We start from the raw sequence: 14,555 nt of genomic DNA on the forward strand, positions 1-14,555 counted from the left end.
CAACCGAAAAATTTAACATTGCTATTGATTATTGGTAGTAGATTCAATACTTTAGTGACCAACCAATTTCGGTTCACTAATTAGCAACCGATATAGACTCTAGCAACCACCCAATTTCAGGTCACGTTGACCTATCTGACCACTAATAATCACCGCAGCACTTATGGTTTGCTGGGTTGACGCTCAATCTCCCACAATCCTGCCAAAACTTTAGCAATAACAATGGCAACGAATTGTGAGTCACAGATTTGGTCGTAAATAGGTTGTAATTTTAAAACTTATTTTCATATGCTAGCTACTATCGACTTCGGTCATGGATTTGTGATTGAAATAGTGACCGCTGAAATGTCATCACAAAGCGAAGCGCTTAATCTCAACTTCTTCACTCCAAAATTTACGTCCAACTAAGCTGATGGCTGTATCAAAAGTTATGGATGAGTGAAGTACGGCCATAAATCGAATTGGAATTTATTAAACATGCGCTACTTTAGCAACCATCAAATTTCTAGCTGCTGATTTGGCCAGACAATAGTGACTCCAATGTTAGTCTAAAGTTGGCACTAATCTCCTATATTTTGCCCCAAATTTGCAACTACAACTATGATCAAATTTTACGATCATAAATTTTGGTTTATAAATCGGTTTGTAATTTATTAAAATATTTGCTATTTAATGATTAACTAATTTTGAGTCACATACTGAGATTGAAAATAGTGACCGACCTGAAATGTCACATAATTCATGCTCATTCCCACAAAAATAGCGTACAAAATAGTATTAGATTTTTGTCAATCGACCATAAGTGCAACCAAAATTGCAACGCGAGATGTGGTCACAGAGTTGGCACATAAACAACAACCAAATTGTGGTTACTAAGAGGTTACTTTTTACTGCTATGAATACACTTAATGATGTTTTAAATGTGAGACCATCAGCAAGGAAACGTCACAAACTTGTCTGCAGGTTTTTGAGTCCAATGTAGCTTTAGATTTTTAGAGACTTTTTCAAAAGATAGAACCAACCAATGAGCTACTAGCTCTCTCCATTATATATTTAAAGAGTAACATAGTCCAACAAGTCGAAAGTTACAATACTAACCCACCATTGAGCCCAAAGTTATAACTTAGAGATATTATGAGCATTTAATGCTCTCTATTTAAAAGCTAGCAATAAAACAAACAATAGCATTAGTAAATAAATCAAACGACCAGCTCAATCACCAAGCTCTTATAGCTTTATACGTGAATAGGTCATGCACTCTATGCTTGATGACCGGCATGTTACTCATCTTGATGCCATTGCAGTTCTGGCTTTAGTGCATCCTGACTCCATTACTCAATCCGATCCCTTGTTACAACACCTAAGACCATCGCCTCCCGACTTTTCAAACTTGAACTCACTTTGTTCATGGGTAAAAATGTCTTAGGTTGGCCTTTCATATTAACAACATTTTTGATCGCTTCTTTCAAGGTTCTATGAAGGTCTCCAAATGAAATTTTATTCTTTAAAACAGAGGATATCCATTGATACTCAGCAAAATTGGCAAAAACAATCATCCATCTCTTGTTAAATATTGGCTTAATATCTTTGGGATGAAGCTCAAATCTTGATCTCTTTGATACATCGGGTTTTAGATTTACTCTATTGTTTATATAGAGTTTCATGTTTGTTGAGTGTGTGGAATGAGAGAAAAGAGAAAGAGAGAGAGAGTGGAGTTTTCTTGTATTTTGGAAAAGTGGAAAAGAGAGAGGGCGTAGATGAGAGCCATTTCGTTCTTGCTTGATCTCTATTAAATTAAAAGTAAGCCCTTTGTGTTTTGAGATAAGGCTAGTTCTTAGAGCTTGGTAACCTCTTGTGGCTTTATATCTATTTCTAATTGTACTCTTGTACTTTTGTAATCCCCATGATATAGTGAAGTATTGTTCTCCTTGGATGTAAACTCGTTTTTAATTTGAAACCATATGTTAAATTGGTGTTTTATTTTAATTACGTGTGAGATTGGTTGTATGTTATCCTTACATTGTCTATTACTTGGGATCATTGTCGATATCGCACCGAGTGTTCGACGAATTGCTACATTAGTTCCTCACTTTCTCATATGCAACAATTGGTATTAGAGATTCTATCTAGGATTGTAGAGGTTGTCTAAGCTTGCTGTAACTCGAAAGAATTGGGGCTTGTATTGGTGGTGATTTGATTTCATAGCAATGGATAGAGCAATGGAGTTTGAAAAAGGTTCAAGGAGGATAATTGACCAATATGGAAGATAATGATGGAGGATCACCTTGTCTATAAGAAGTTGGATCTACCACTATTGGGGAAGGATGTTAAAACCCTCATCCATAAATAATGAACAATGGAAGGTTCTTGATCAAAAATGCTTGTTGGTGACAGGCTAGTATATTTCACCATCTATCTTCTTTAATGTTTATCAATGTAAGACCGTCATGTAGCTTTGGAGTACTTTTAGAGTAATCTTTTTTGAGCAACCATCGGGTATCACTAAGATGCATGCCATGAAGGAGATTATTTCTCTTGAAAATGAAGGATTGTGTCACGATTAGTGAAAGCATGTGAATGAGTTTAACTCTATTGTGGCATAATTAAAGGCTCTAACGGTGAATCTTGATGAAGAGGTCTTATGCTTGCTACTTTTGAGCTCTTTGCCTCTAAGTTGGGATACTCTTGTTACTATCATGGCAAATACAATGGGGAACAAGTTCAAGTTGAATGATGTTGTTTCTTCATTGAGTAGTGAGGAGAGTCGGAAGTGATTCTTCACAAATGTCTAGTGACTCGAAGTCAAGCATTAGCGGTGCGAGTGAAAGAGGAAGGTCTCAACAAAGGGATAATGTTTTCGCTAGCAAGGGGCAAGTCGCACAGCAAAGGGAAGATCAAAATCACGAAAGCGGGGTTGTTACTTGTTGGTATTGCAAGAAACAAGGTCATATGAGGAATGATTGTAATCTTTTGAAGAGCAAGCAAAAAGGGGAAGAAAGTTTTGACAAAAGTAGCCCAAAGGGCTAACAAACAAAACAAGAAAAAGCTAGAAAACTCGAGGCTGAGGCCGTCCTGAGACAAACTCTTCAACCCAAAAAGGTCGCTCCATGCCTCGAAAAGAGTGAGCGAGGGATTAGAACACCCAACATTGGCAAAAAGGGGAAGCAAGTTGATCTTGAAGCAAGCATAACATCTCAAAGTGATGATTGAATCACATTAAGCATTGCTTGTATGGTATCTTCTTCCATAGATACTTGGGTGTTGGACTCCGGTGCTCCATTTCACATATGTCCGGATCAATCATTTTTCTCCACTTATAAAGAGGTCGATTGTGGTAATGTCTACCTTGGCAATGATCATGCTTGTAAAATTTTGGGCATTGGTGATGTGGTTATTAATTGCTTGTTACTTTATATAGATGATATGTTGATAGCTAGCAATGATTGGAAAGAGATTAAGTCCTTGAAGCTCCACATGTCAAGGAAGTTTGCTATTAAAGATTTTGGAGTCACAAAGAAGATTCTAGGCATACGCATTTACCGAGATAGATAGGGTTCTCCAAAGGATGATAAATTTGAAAATGTTCCTTATACCTCTATGATTGGTAGCTTCATGTATGTTATGATATGCACATGATCGGATATTGCTTTGATGCAGATGGGGTGGTTTCAAGATATATGTATTGTGTCTGGTTGGGAGCATTGACAAGCAGTCAAGTGGATTCTTTCATTACTTGAAGGGTACACAAAATTTTATGCTTGTGCTTTGGAGGTTCTTTATTGGTGGTTAATGGTTATGTTGATTCTGGTTATGCCAATTGTAGAGAGACAGATGAAGTCACACTATGGGTTATGTTTCACATTTGGTGGTGGTGCGTGAGTTGGATGTCTAAACTTTCAAGACTATTGTTGCCTTGTTTACTACGGAAGCGGAATATATTGCCTTGATAGAGAGAAAAGGAATGAATTGGTTGAGCATGTGCTTAATCAATTTGAAATGGTACAATAAATATATGTGTTACATTGTGATAGTCAAAATGGGATACATCTTGCTAAGAATGTAGATTTTCATTCTAGAACAAAGCACATTGATGTGCGGTACTACTTTATTCGGCTTGCTTTGGAGCGTGGATTTTAAATGTTGAGAAAAATCCACACTGAAAATGACAACTCTACGGGATTTGTTGACAAAGGTTAGTGCTCTCTGGAGAAGACATCTCATTATAGGAGGCTTTCCGGGTTAGTGGAGACGTAACTTCGGATGTTTGGAGGGACAATGCGTAATGCTTCATTGATGCTTGATTGAAGATTTGTCTTCAAGTGGGGTATTGTTAAATATTGGCTTGATATTCTTGGGATGAAGCCAAATCTTAATATCTTTTAATCCAATGGTCTTGATTGCTCGATTGTTTATATAGAAATTATGTTTGTTGGGTGCTTTGGAATGAGAGAAAAGAAAGATATATAGAGAGGGTGGAGTTCTGCTTCAGATAATGGAGAGTGGAAAAGAGAGGTGTAGATGAGAGTTATTGTTCTTACTCGATCTCATTAAAGTAAGGTAAGACCCTTGTTTTGAGGGTAAATTTGGTTCTTGGAACTATAACCTCTTTATGGCTTTTATGTCTACATTCTCTGTACTTCATGACTCTTGTTATTCTCGTAATATAATGGAGCATTATTCTCCCGTGAATGTAGGCTTATTTTTAGCCGAACCACGTTAAATTGGTGCTCTTTATTTTATTCTCGTGAGATTGGTTGATCGTTATCCTCGCATTCTACCCATTCATTGTGTTATTGCTTGGTATTGTGATATTAGCATACCAAGTGTTCGACTAATTGCACACTAGTTCGGCTTCCTCACATGCAACATCTCTTTACAGGGGCAAACCTTCCCCTTATATCCCTTACCAACATCAAGGAAGATCCTTTGTGAGTACTATTCCAGCTTTGAGGACAAGGCCAATCTCTATGGGGAAGCAGTGTTGCAAGCCCAACACCAATGCCAAGGAAGCCTATTCTTTGAAATGGTTTCAGTTTGTTCATAGATAGAGTTAGTGTTGTGTATTTAGATAATAGTGTTATTAGTAGTTTGTTATGATAAGTGCAGCTTCGACTGATAAATAAGAGGAGGAAGACAAGAAGAATTATTTCCGAACTAGTTTTTCTTTCCCTGCCTTTTATTTCTCTCCCTTTTTCACTTAATTTCTTGCTCAGTCTCTTCCTGTCATACTTTTTGCTCCTTCTATCTATATCTGCCTTCCCTTTCACCATTTCCTCAATAGAGTTCATTAAAATTTCTTTAATAAATAGAAATTTTAAACTTGAAACCAAGTGTTTTCTTGAGAGTTTGAGAAAAATCATAAGTATTTTTGGAAAAATAAAATAAGAGAGGCTATGTGTTTTATCAAAATTTAAAGGAAGTTTTTATTTAGTTCTTTTGAAGATAAAGGGATGGGACATGGTTTATCTTCTAAATAAGCATATAAGAGTCAATAATATAAGCAATTATATATAAGCTATTATAATATATAATGGTCGCTAGCTTGGATTTTAATCTCTATAAACCGAAAATAATATTATTATCGATCCTAAAATAGCGAAAATATTGCAAAATGGAAAGGAAATATTAGTGTCAACATTCACATCTTCACAAATTCAATTAAGTAGATTTAGGATTTTATACGGTCATGCATATATCAAACCTTTCTCTCCCTTGGTTTGAGATAATCTAAAATTTAGAAGTTAGTCTGTTATAAGACCCATTAACCACATGGAGACTTTTGCTTCCCATGTCTTTCAACCATGCACAAATGGCATGCCCTTTATTGAAAATGATGCACAGTAAGAATAATAGTCCCCCTTAGGCTGGGAATTTTAAGCCAAAGTGGCCTTAATGTCTTTTTCCAATAAGAAGACCTACACAACAATTTAACTAAGACTACAGCTTCCTGGGAAGTCTCTCTCTCTCACACACACACACACTCTAATTCTCAAATCTAATCAAATGGCCACCATTGTCTTCTACTTGATCTTTTCATCACTTCTCTTTCCTTTGCTTGTCTTCTGTGATAGTTGTGTTCACAAATCCAAGGCGTCTTATTCCAATTCCTCTTCGGCTCTTCAGCTCTTGCAGGTTTCATATATATGCATATAGCTGTTCATTCTTCTTTTGCAGCTCTAAATGATCTCTAACGTTCTTTATATATATATATATATATATGTCTTTCAAAGCTGGAACTCTGTGGATATGGTGCTAGCTTTGGACTTTAATGGAGGGTATGTTGCTGCTGCAAGCCCAGCTCTCTACAGAAAGGGTGTTGGTTGTGGAGGTTGCTTTCAGGTTAACCCTTTTTTTTCATTTCCTTTTCCAATTCTCAATTTTAGTTCAACACTTTTATTTTCATTTTTATATGAATTGCAGATAATGTGTATAGGACTCCAAATTATGCAGAAGAAAGGAGTTACAGTAGTCCTGACAGACCTTGACCTTAACAAGAAGAACATCCAAACTGATTTCATTCTGAGCAAGAAAGGCTTTCATGGCTTTGGTAAGACCTGGAAGGTTCCTAAACTCATGACATACTGGGCACTGTAAACATTGAATACAAAAGGTATGTATATAAAAATTACTACACATTATTTCTTTAATAGACCTACATTCATAAAGACATGTGAACTCCCAATTCATGAAATCAGGATTTCATGTGAGTATAAGAAGCACAACTTGACAGTGAATTGAAAGTGGAAGACAGTAGCCAGAAACCAAAACAATTTGGCTGTCAATTTCTACCAGGGTGGTCAGACTGATATTTTGACTGTGGATGTCGCTCAGGTATATATTGTTGGTACTTAAGTAGATCTCAAGATCAAAATACAGTTAGTGAAGAAGATCAAGCATCCAGTGAGAGTGGGAGTCTATTTATGGTACATGATGGTGAAAGAAAAAGATGAGCAAGATAATTTGTAATTTGGTTTACCACCAGTACTACTTGATGCTTCATCTTTGATATATAACACCTTGTCTGTAGTTTGATCAGCAAATCTATATAAATCTGGATTCATAAAGCTTTGCAAGCTACCACTCAATTCATTCAAAGAGATCTTATCTATATCTCTAGCTTCTTCAATAGAAGTTATGATATGATCATACTTCAATGTCAAACTTCTCATCACCTTGGACACCACTTCTTGTCTTCTAACCCAAACCTAGACCTTTAATTTGATTTACCAAAGCTATAATATATATATCACACACACATCTTGTAAACTTCAGATAACAATATAAAATGTCGATATAATTCTGAGACTGGTCTAACATAATACAGATGAATAAGAAAAAGATCATGATATTTTTAATAGATCCATTTGAAATCAAATTGGGTTTGAAGTGTTAATTTGGAGGAAGTAATTAATAAATGCATGTATTTGGTGAAATGCAGGTTGGAACTTCATACTTGAAGTTCATGACAAGAAGTGCATACAGTGCCATTTGGAACACAAGCAATGCGCCAGCCGGAGCACTCCAGTTCCGTGTGGTAGTGATTGGTTGCTTCGAGGCTGCTTGGATCTTTACCAGAGAAACCCTACCGGCCAACTGGAAAATTGGATCAGTGTATGAGTTTGGTGTCCAGATAATTGAGATTGCTCAAGAAGAGTGCTCAACCTGTGATACAAAAGAATGGAAATGATTGATTGATAGAGAAAAAAAACATACTTTATTAATAACAAGATAAGTCACTTATTTTTGTGTTATTTCCCTCTTAAGCGCTAATCAATTCATCGACAATCAAAATTTTAATGGCATTAAAGATGTGCGACGCTAGGCCCATTTAGGCCCATAGTACATGTACACAATCATTGCGCATGTTCTAATGTTAAATGGGATTTTTTTTTTTTATATATATATTTTTTATATATATATATTTTTTTATAAATGTGGCAAGAGCAATCAGGACATACGCATAACCAGAAATTTATTGTCTGCTCATGGTCCTCACCTAGTGATATGAGGATTGGGTTATTACACCGGAACTCTAATGGCACCTTATATACAGGGGACCCCTCTGGCCATATACAAAACACCTTTACTTACTATACGTTGTGTGCGATGTGAGCACAGCTTCCAATGTGGGAATGAATGCTTTATCCATTAGGCTAACCCAACTTTAGTAAGTAGATTGAATTTCAACTTCTACCATCAAATATATTTTTTATAGTATGAACTTCTAATGGCGATTCTAAATCATATCCATATTTCTCAACCTATGAAAAACATCATTAGAATTAGCTCTTGACCCCAACTGCTAGAAAGGTTTGCAAGAATAGAGGGTGAATTTGATATCTCTACCACAACCTCAAACTTTACCAAATAATTTACAACTTTAGATTTTTAAACATCTGAAATATAGTCAAATAATTTGGATTGATTTATGTGTCTGATATGTTTAATATTTTGTCGATATTAAATTACTACCATAGTGCTTGCCAATCTTTTTATTTTTTTTTATCTTTTATTTCTTTTTTTACTAGATTTATCATAGTTGGTACTTAGTGTGACAAATAAAACATAATCATCTACTTGGAATGCTTGCAAACTTGATCCGTATTTTTATAATGTTCGTAGTTAACAAAGAAACATATAGCAAGTTATTTGAATATATATATTTTTTTTGATAAAGTGGATGAACCACAAATTGCATTTAAAAAAAGGAGCGTGCAACAAAAGCAGAACAAATAGAAAACAACTAAGAAAAAGAAAACGATAAAGGCGAAAACAAAAACCATAGGTAGTGGAACAGAACGCGAAAAACACACCAAGACCACACAGAGCCACAGGAAGTGGAACAAACAAGAAGAAAAAAACGAGAAGACCCCTAGACAACAACAGCCAAATAGCGGGGCCGTGGACATGGAAGGGAACACAGACTAGCCGGCGAGGTCTTCTACCGCTTTGTGCACGGGGAAGACCTTGATAACTAAATGCACCGCCTGAAAGCAAAAGAGGTCTATTCCAACTTCTGTCTCTTGGCTACGGGAGCTACATCAACCCAAGAAAGAAACAAGAAGCCAATTTTCAGAAAAAATGGAAGAACCAAACGAAAGAAGCACATTGAAACATGCATGCATTTCTTCCTAGCCAAATTTGCCAAATGATAGTTCTAGCTTATAGAGTGTACGGGAAACGATGCTGGGAACCCAGGCCCTTGGCCCAGCCCTCCCAAAGATCAGACCTCGAGGTCGGAGCTCTGTTAAAACCAACCACATGCATGAAGTGATGCCAAGTGTAAGTAGTAACGCATCTAAAAAACAAGTGGTCCACCATTTCAATCTCGTTGTGACAGAGATAACACGTAGCCATGGGAAGCATGTTGCACCTCCTGGCCAAGAGATTGTCTAAAGTGAGGATTTTGTTATCCTACATGAGCCAGAGGAAGGCATTGATTTTTTTAGGATAGATGTTTTTGAAAATTTATGGAGTAATCTGGCAGCATTTTCCACGATCGATTAGGAATTGACAAAAGTATTTAACTAAGAAAACTCTATTCGACATTAACTTCCAAACAAGGTAGCCAGAGGTCGAGGATGTAGAACGGATCCGATTTTGAATATCTTCCAAAAATTGGATCATGCTCAAGTAAATCGAGAATGAAGCTCACAATACCATCTTTAACTAACATCCAGGGAGAAGGGCTTAGCGAAAATGCATCAGACTAGACATGACAAGATGCCATACCATTATACCAATTATCGAATCAAAACCAAGTGGAGGCTTCGTTTGCAATATCCAATTGTGAACAATAGCGGAAAGGCTCAAGGGACGGGAGAATGCCCTTCCAAAAGAAAGAGCTTCGCCGATGTTTTCCTGGGATAAAGGCTCTAATTGGGTGTGTTGTGAAAGTAGTTAAATTTTAGCGGCAGGTGACCACACCATGAATCATCTTAATTATTCAATCATTTTATTTTTTATAATATAATACTATGCTAAAAAATGTTTGAGGTGGTTTTCATAACCTATAAAGACAATTAAATGGTTATAACCATCTCTATAGCCTACCGCCCTGGTTTTTTCAGGAACTAATTTAATAAAGGCAGTTATAATCGCCTCAAAAATTAATAATCTTTAAATCCAACTCATATATTATTGCCTCAAAAATTAACCTCCTATTAACTAGATATAATTTAATATATTCCTCTAAGGCTTTTGAGATGCAAATGTACATTGACAAATCATGATTATTCAAGGAGAAATCTTTTTGGCAAAATTACTATAGCAAATGTAGTTTAAAGGAAGATCAACTTGGATAGCTATCACAAACAAACAAAAATAAGAAACGAATATTGATGATGTTGGTTTACCTTATTATCAGTTAACAGAAACTAAGGCTTTCCTTGGATGAGGGGAAGGAGGGTTTTGTAAAATAGGGTAGAGTAGGGTAAGGTAAAGTAAAAAGAGATTTTAAGTTTTACTTTGTTTGTGATTATGGTAAGATAAATGGAGGTTATCAAACCTTCTAATGTTTGGATTTAAGTTAATAGAAGGTAAAGTTTTTATATTAATATTAATAAAAATACCTTTGAGGCTATAAATTGTATTTTATGTTACATTCACGTTATTTAATTAAATGTTATTATTTCACAATTTATAATATATATTTTATTTTATGCAAAAAGAACTATTCAAATTCAAAACCAAAACCTAAACTTTTCTCTAGGACATGGATATAATTATTTAAATTCATTAAGGGCATTTCAGTCTTATGAAATATGAAAACCTCTAGACCCCCCATTTTGGAGGGTTGAGTATTAGGGTTAAATGGAGATTTTTCAACCCTCCATTTAACTCTCATATACCCTAACTCCCATTTAACCTTTGATCCAAAACCATACCTAACAAAATCCCCAAAAACCTCCAAACTAGCAAGCCCTAAAGAAACAGAAAATAATCATGACGATTGTTGAGCTCAGTGAAACAACAAATACTATACATGGCGATTGTTGAACTCAGTGATACTAAAAGTTTTTAGAAGAAAAATTTTTAGATGAAAATGATTTTATGATTGAGTACAAGTAAAAATGAAAGGAGACAAAATATTATATTTTTATAAATATTTTTCCTAAAAATATACTTTTAAAAATAATATATATACTAATTTATAGAAAATTAAGTTGTGGAACAATAATTTTTTACAATTTTTTAGTACTATGACCCATTTATTGAATGTCAAGAGATTATATAATAAAATTTTATAAACATGTTTTTCTAAAATAAATATTTTTATAATATTTTTAGATTATCTATTCTAATTTGTAAAAAAAAAACCTGGCATATGAATAGCAATATTGACTTTATTTTAAATTATTTATTCATTTTATTTAGATTTTTATTATATAAATTAGCTAATTTTTTTGAATTTCTTTTCTTGTTTTTAAAAAAATTTATTTGAGATGATAAAGATTTTTATAATTTTTATATTATATAAGGGAATTTTGTAAAATGGATGGTTGGTAATAAAGATTTTTTTTAAAATTAATATACTATTATATAATTTTTATATTATATATATGTAAGGGATTTTGTTTTGCTATTTCCCTGACAATTTGCACTTGCTAAAATTCTGAATAAATCCACATATTCTACTTCATATATAAGAATACCAAAGTGAAAAATTAGTAACAATGATACATCATAAACAAGCTTGAATCATGAAATATTCTCAAATATTAATAAAATAATGGCAAGGTTTTTCTGATAATACTTCTAATAAGATTTTGATATCTTCTAAATTTTCCATATTAGATCATTGTATTTTTCCTGTCACTTAGAGATTAACCATTAGCTGGAAAATTTCATATCTGTAAACAAAAGAAAACCAATTACTGGATCACTATGATTTAGAAGAACACTCCAATTGATAGCATTATGATGTGTGACTAATAGAATAATAAATTTGTGAGGAGAAGTAGAATAGAAAGGAGAGATTCTAGATGAACACGATAGACAATGAAGAAACTTCAATTTCTTAGATAACTCGTATCATCTAGACTCCATAACATCCTAACAAATAAATGAAAAAGACATAATGAGGAATAAAAAGCTAATTAAGCGATTCAACTAACCCCACATCTAAACAAGCGACTCCACATCTAAATATCTTATATCAATACTCTCCCCAATCTAATTTCCTTGTCCACAAGGAGAATTAAGTAAAAGCGAGGCTTGCATCTCATTAGCCATTTTTCATGCTGGCCGATGGTGAAATGTCATATGAGCCATTAGGTAGGAACCGATTAGTAAGCAACTATTCTCCTGTCAATTCGCTAGAAGGTTGAGATTGTAATAGCTTGAAGGGAGGAAGCACCGGTGTTGAAATAAGATCAGAGTAATAGGGACAAAGTTAGGAAATGTGGAACATATTATGGATTTAAATTTCAGGGGGCAAACTTGATCTTGTGAGCAGCTGGACAAATTTTTATCCTCCACCAAAAATGAGACCATAGCAATGATGCTACTACATCTTGAGTTGCCTTGGTTGATTGTGGTATGCTTATAAGTTTGAAGCTCGGTAATACTTGGTCCCAATATTGAAAGTTTTCTCAGTTCGTTTCCTATCAGCCATCTGCTTCATTCAGTATTGGACTTCAAGCAACCATTTCTGAAAGAGTTGATTAATTGACTCCCTTTCAGCAGTCAGCGGTCCACCATGGCATTCTATAACCTCCCGGTAAATAGGATAAGCTGCGGTGGTGGCGCAAACCATACAAAAGCTTCAAAGGGACTCATTTTGATGGAACTATGAAAAGTAGTATTGTACCAAAATTACGCTAATGATAACTATTTCATCCATTGCTCAAAGCAAATCTTGAGCATACATCTCAAGCAATTTTCAAGGCACCGATTCACCATTTTAGTATGTCCGCATGTCTAAGAGTGGTAGGCAGAAGATAAATGTAGAACCCACTCGCTGAGAACTCGAAAAAATTTACACCAAAAACCCACTGACAAAAGATAAGATCACGGTTTGAAAGTATGGTATTCGGCAATCCATGGAGCTTAGTGTGCGTTTGGATTGGGGTAATCATTACTAAGGAATCGGAATAAACACAAATCTTGAGGTAACACATTTTGGATATGCTACAAGAATAGGAATGGAATCCTAAATGGAGGAATTGAGGAGGTAATTTCCAGTACCCCCAAATTTGAGGAAATGTAGGAGAGGAATGGAAGGATTTAACATGTCTACCCTCTTCCCAATTTTGTAATAATAATAATAATAATAATAATAATAATAAGATAATAATAATAATAATAATATGAACTATTTAATATAAATATTTAATTATAATCAACTGAAATAAATAATAATATCTAAATTATTTTGAAATGTATGTAGTTTCATCTTTTCTTTATTTAAAAACAATACATCAAAATATTTGTTATGGGGTTAAGTGCCAAATCCCTGCCCTCTAAGTTTTCGTTGTTGCCAAGAAGCACCCGTTAGTTTGCACTCCCCAAAAACCCTTCCTAGTTTCCATGCTACTTTCCAACCCCAAAGCATGTAACGGATGTCAACAGTATTTATTTAAATTTTATGGACATGCTGCCCTTGCATGAAGGAGTCGTAGCTGTGACCATTTCAGATATGGGAGGAAGTTCAGTAAGGCCAACTTGGCAGCAAGTATGGATGAGCATTCCTTCATCGGTTTGCAAACTAAAGAGTGTGAGCATGGTTTTATGTTAGCTGGCTGTTACAAAAGAAAGATTTTTCGGTTTTGTTTTGTTGCTCCTGTTTACATGTTGGAAGATATTGAAATACTGCGGTGGGATTTCTCTATTTGGAGGTTTTGTTAGTCTGTGGGAGATTTCTCGGCCTGGGGTTTTGATGTTGTTTTGCGCTTTTCGATGCGTATACAACTATCGGAATAGTATTATTGTTATGAGTTTGTGTGACTCATGTTTACTCATGCTCTGATTCCCCTTTCATTTGATATGGTTTCGAGTTTTATGAGGGTTTCGTTTAACAAATGAGGATGTTTACAATTTAGAAATTTTGTTGTCTACTGTTTAAAGTATTGTTGTCTCGTGTTAATCAAACTAGTTCTCTGTTTAACAAAATGATATTTCCGTTTATTAAGCGAATGTTACCCGTTTAAAAGCTTATATTTCGCTTAATCTGTTGTTATTATGTGCGCGGCTTTTTGGCTATGCTCGGTCGACCTAGTTAATGGGGCGATGTTATTTGACACCGGTGAGTGGAGACCTTGCCATTGAATTGAAAGATAACATGACCCCTCGACCTTTGGGAGATCATCAGAAAAGTTCTTACCGTTTCTGACATTCAGCTGACCGGAAGCTGTATCTACCAAGAGAGGGCCCTTCACGATTCTCTATTGCAGAGATGCGATGGCTGCACCAATAAATTCGATGGGAGCGCATCGCGAGTTTTGAGGGCCTCGAGATGTGGCCCTCGTTCTTGGTTTCGCGTTGTGATGGTAAAGCTGCGATGGGTGTTTCAAGAAGACACGTCCAGCTCGGTGTTCGAAGGTAGGTATTTATCA

At 35.1% G+C, this 14,555-nt stretch overlaps 1 protein-coding gene across 1 annotated transcript; it reads left to right on the forward strand.

Moving 5' to 3' along the window:
• The first annotated feature begins 6,246 nt into the window (after positions 1–6,246).
• Positions 6,247–7,687, forward strand: LOC120271985 (expansin-like A2). The gene is made up of 4 exons (XM_039278683.1): positions 6,247–6,339; positions 6,421–6,561; positions 6,742–6,831; positions 7,439–7,687. Exons 1-4 carry the CDS (start codon positions 6,247–6,249, stop codon positions 7,685–7,687), a joined length of 573 nt encoding a protein of 190 aa, XP_039134617.1.
• Positions 7,688–14,555: the final 6,868 nt, after the last annotated feature.

This window comes from Dioscorea cayenensis, chromosome 2 (genome assembly GCF_009730915.1).
Source record: "Dioscorea cayenensis subsp. rotundata cultivar TDr96_F1 chromosome 2, TDr96_F1_v2_PseudoChromosome.rev07_lg8_w22 25.fasta, whole genome shotgun sequence".
NCBI lineage: Eukaryota > Viridiplantae > Streptophyta > Magnoliopsida > Dioscoreales > Dioscoreaceae > Dioscorea > Dioscorea cayenensis.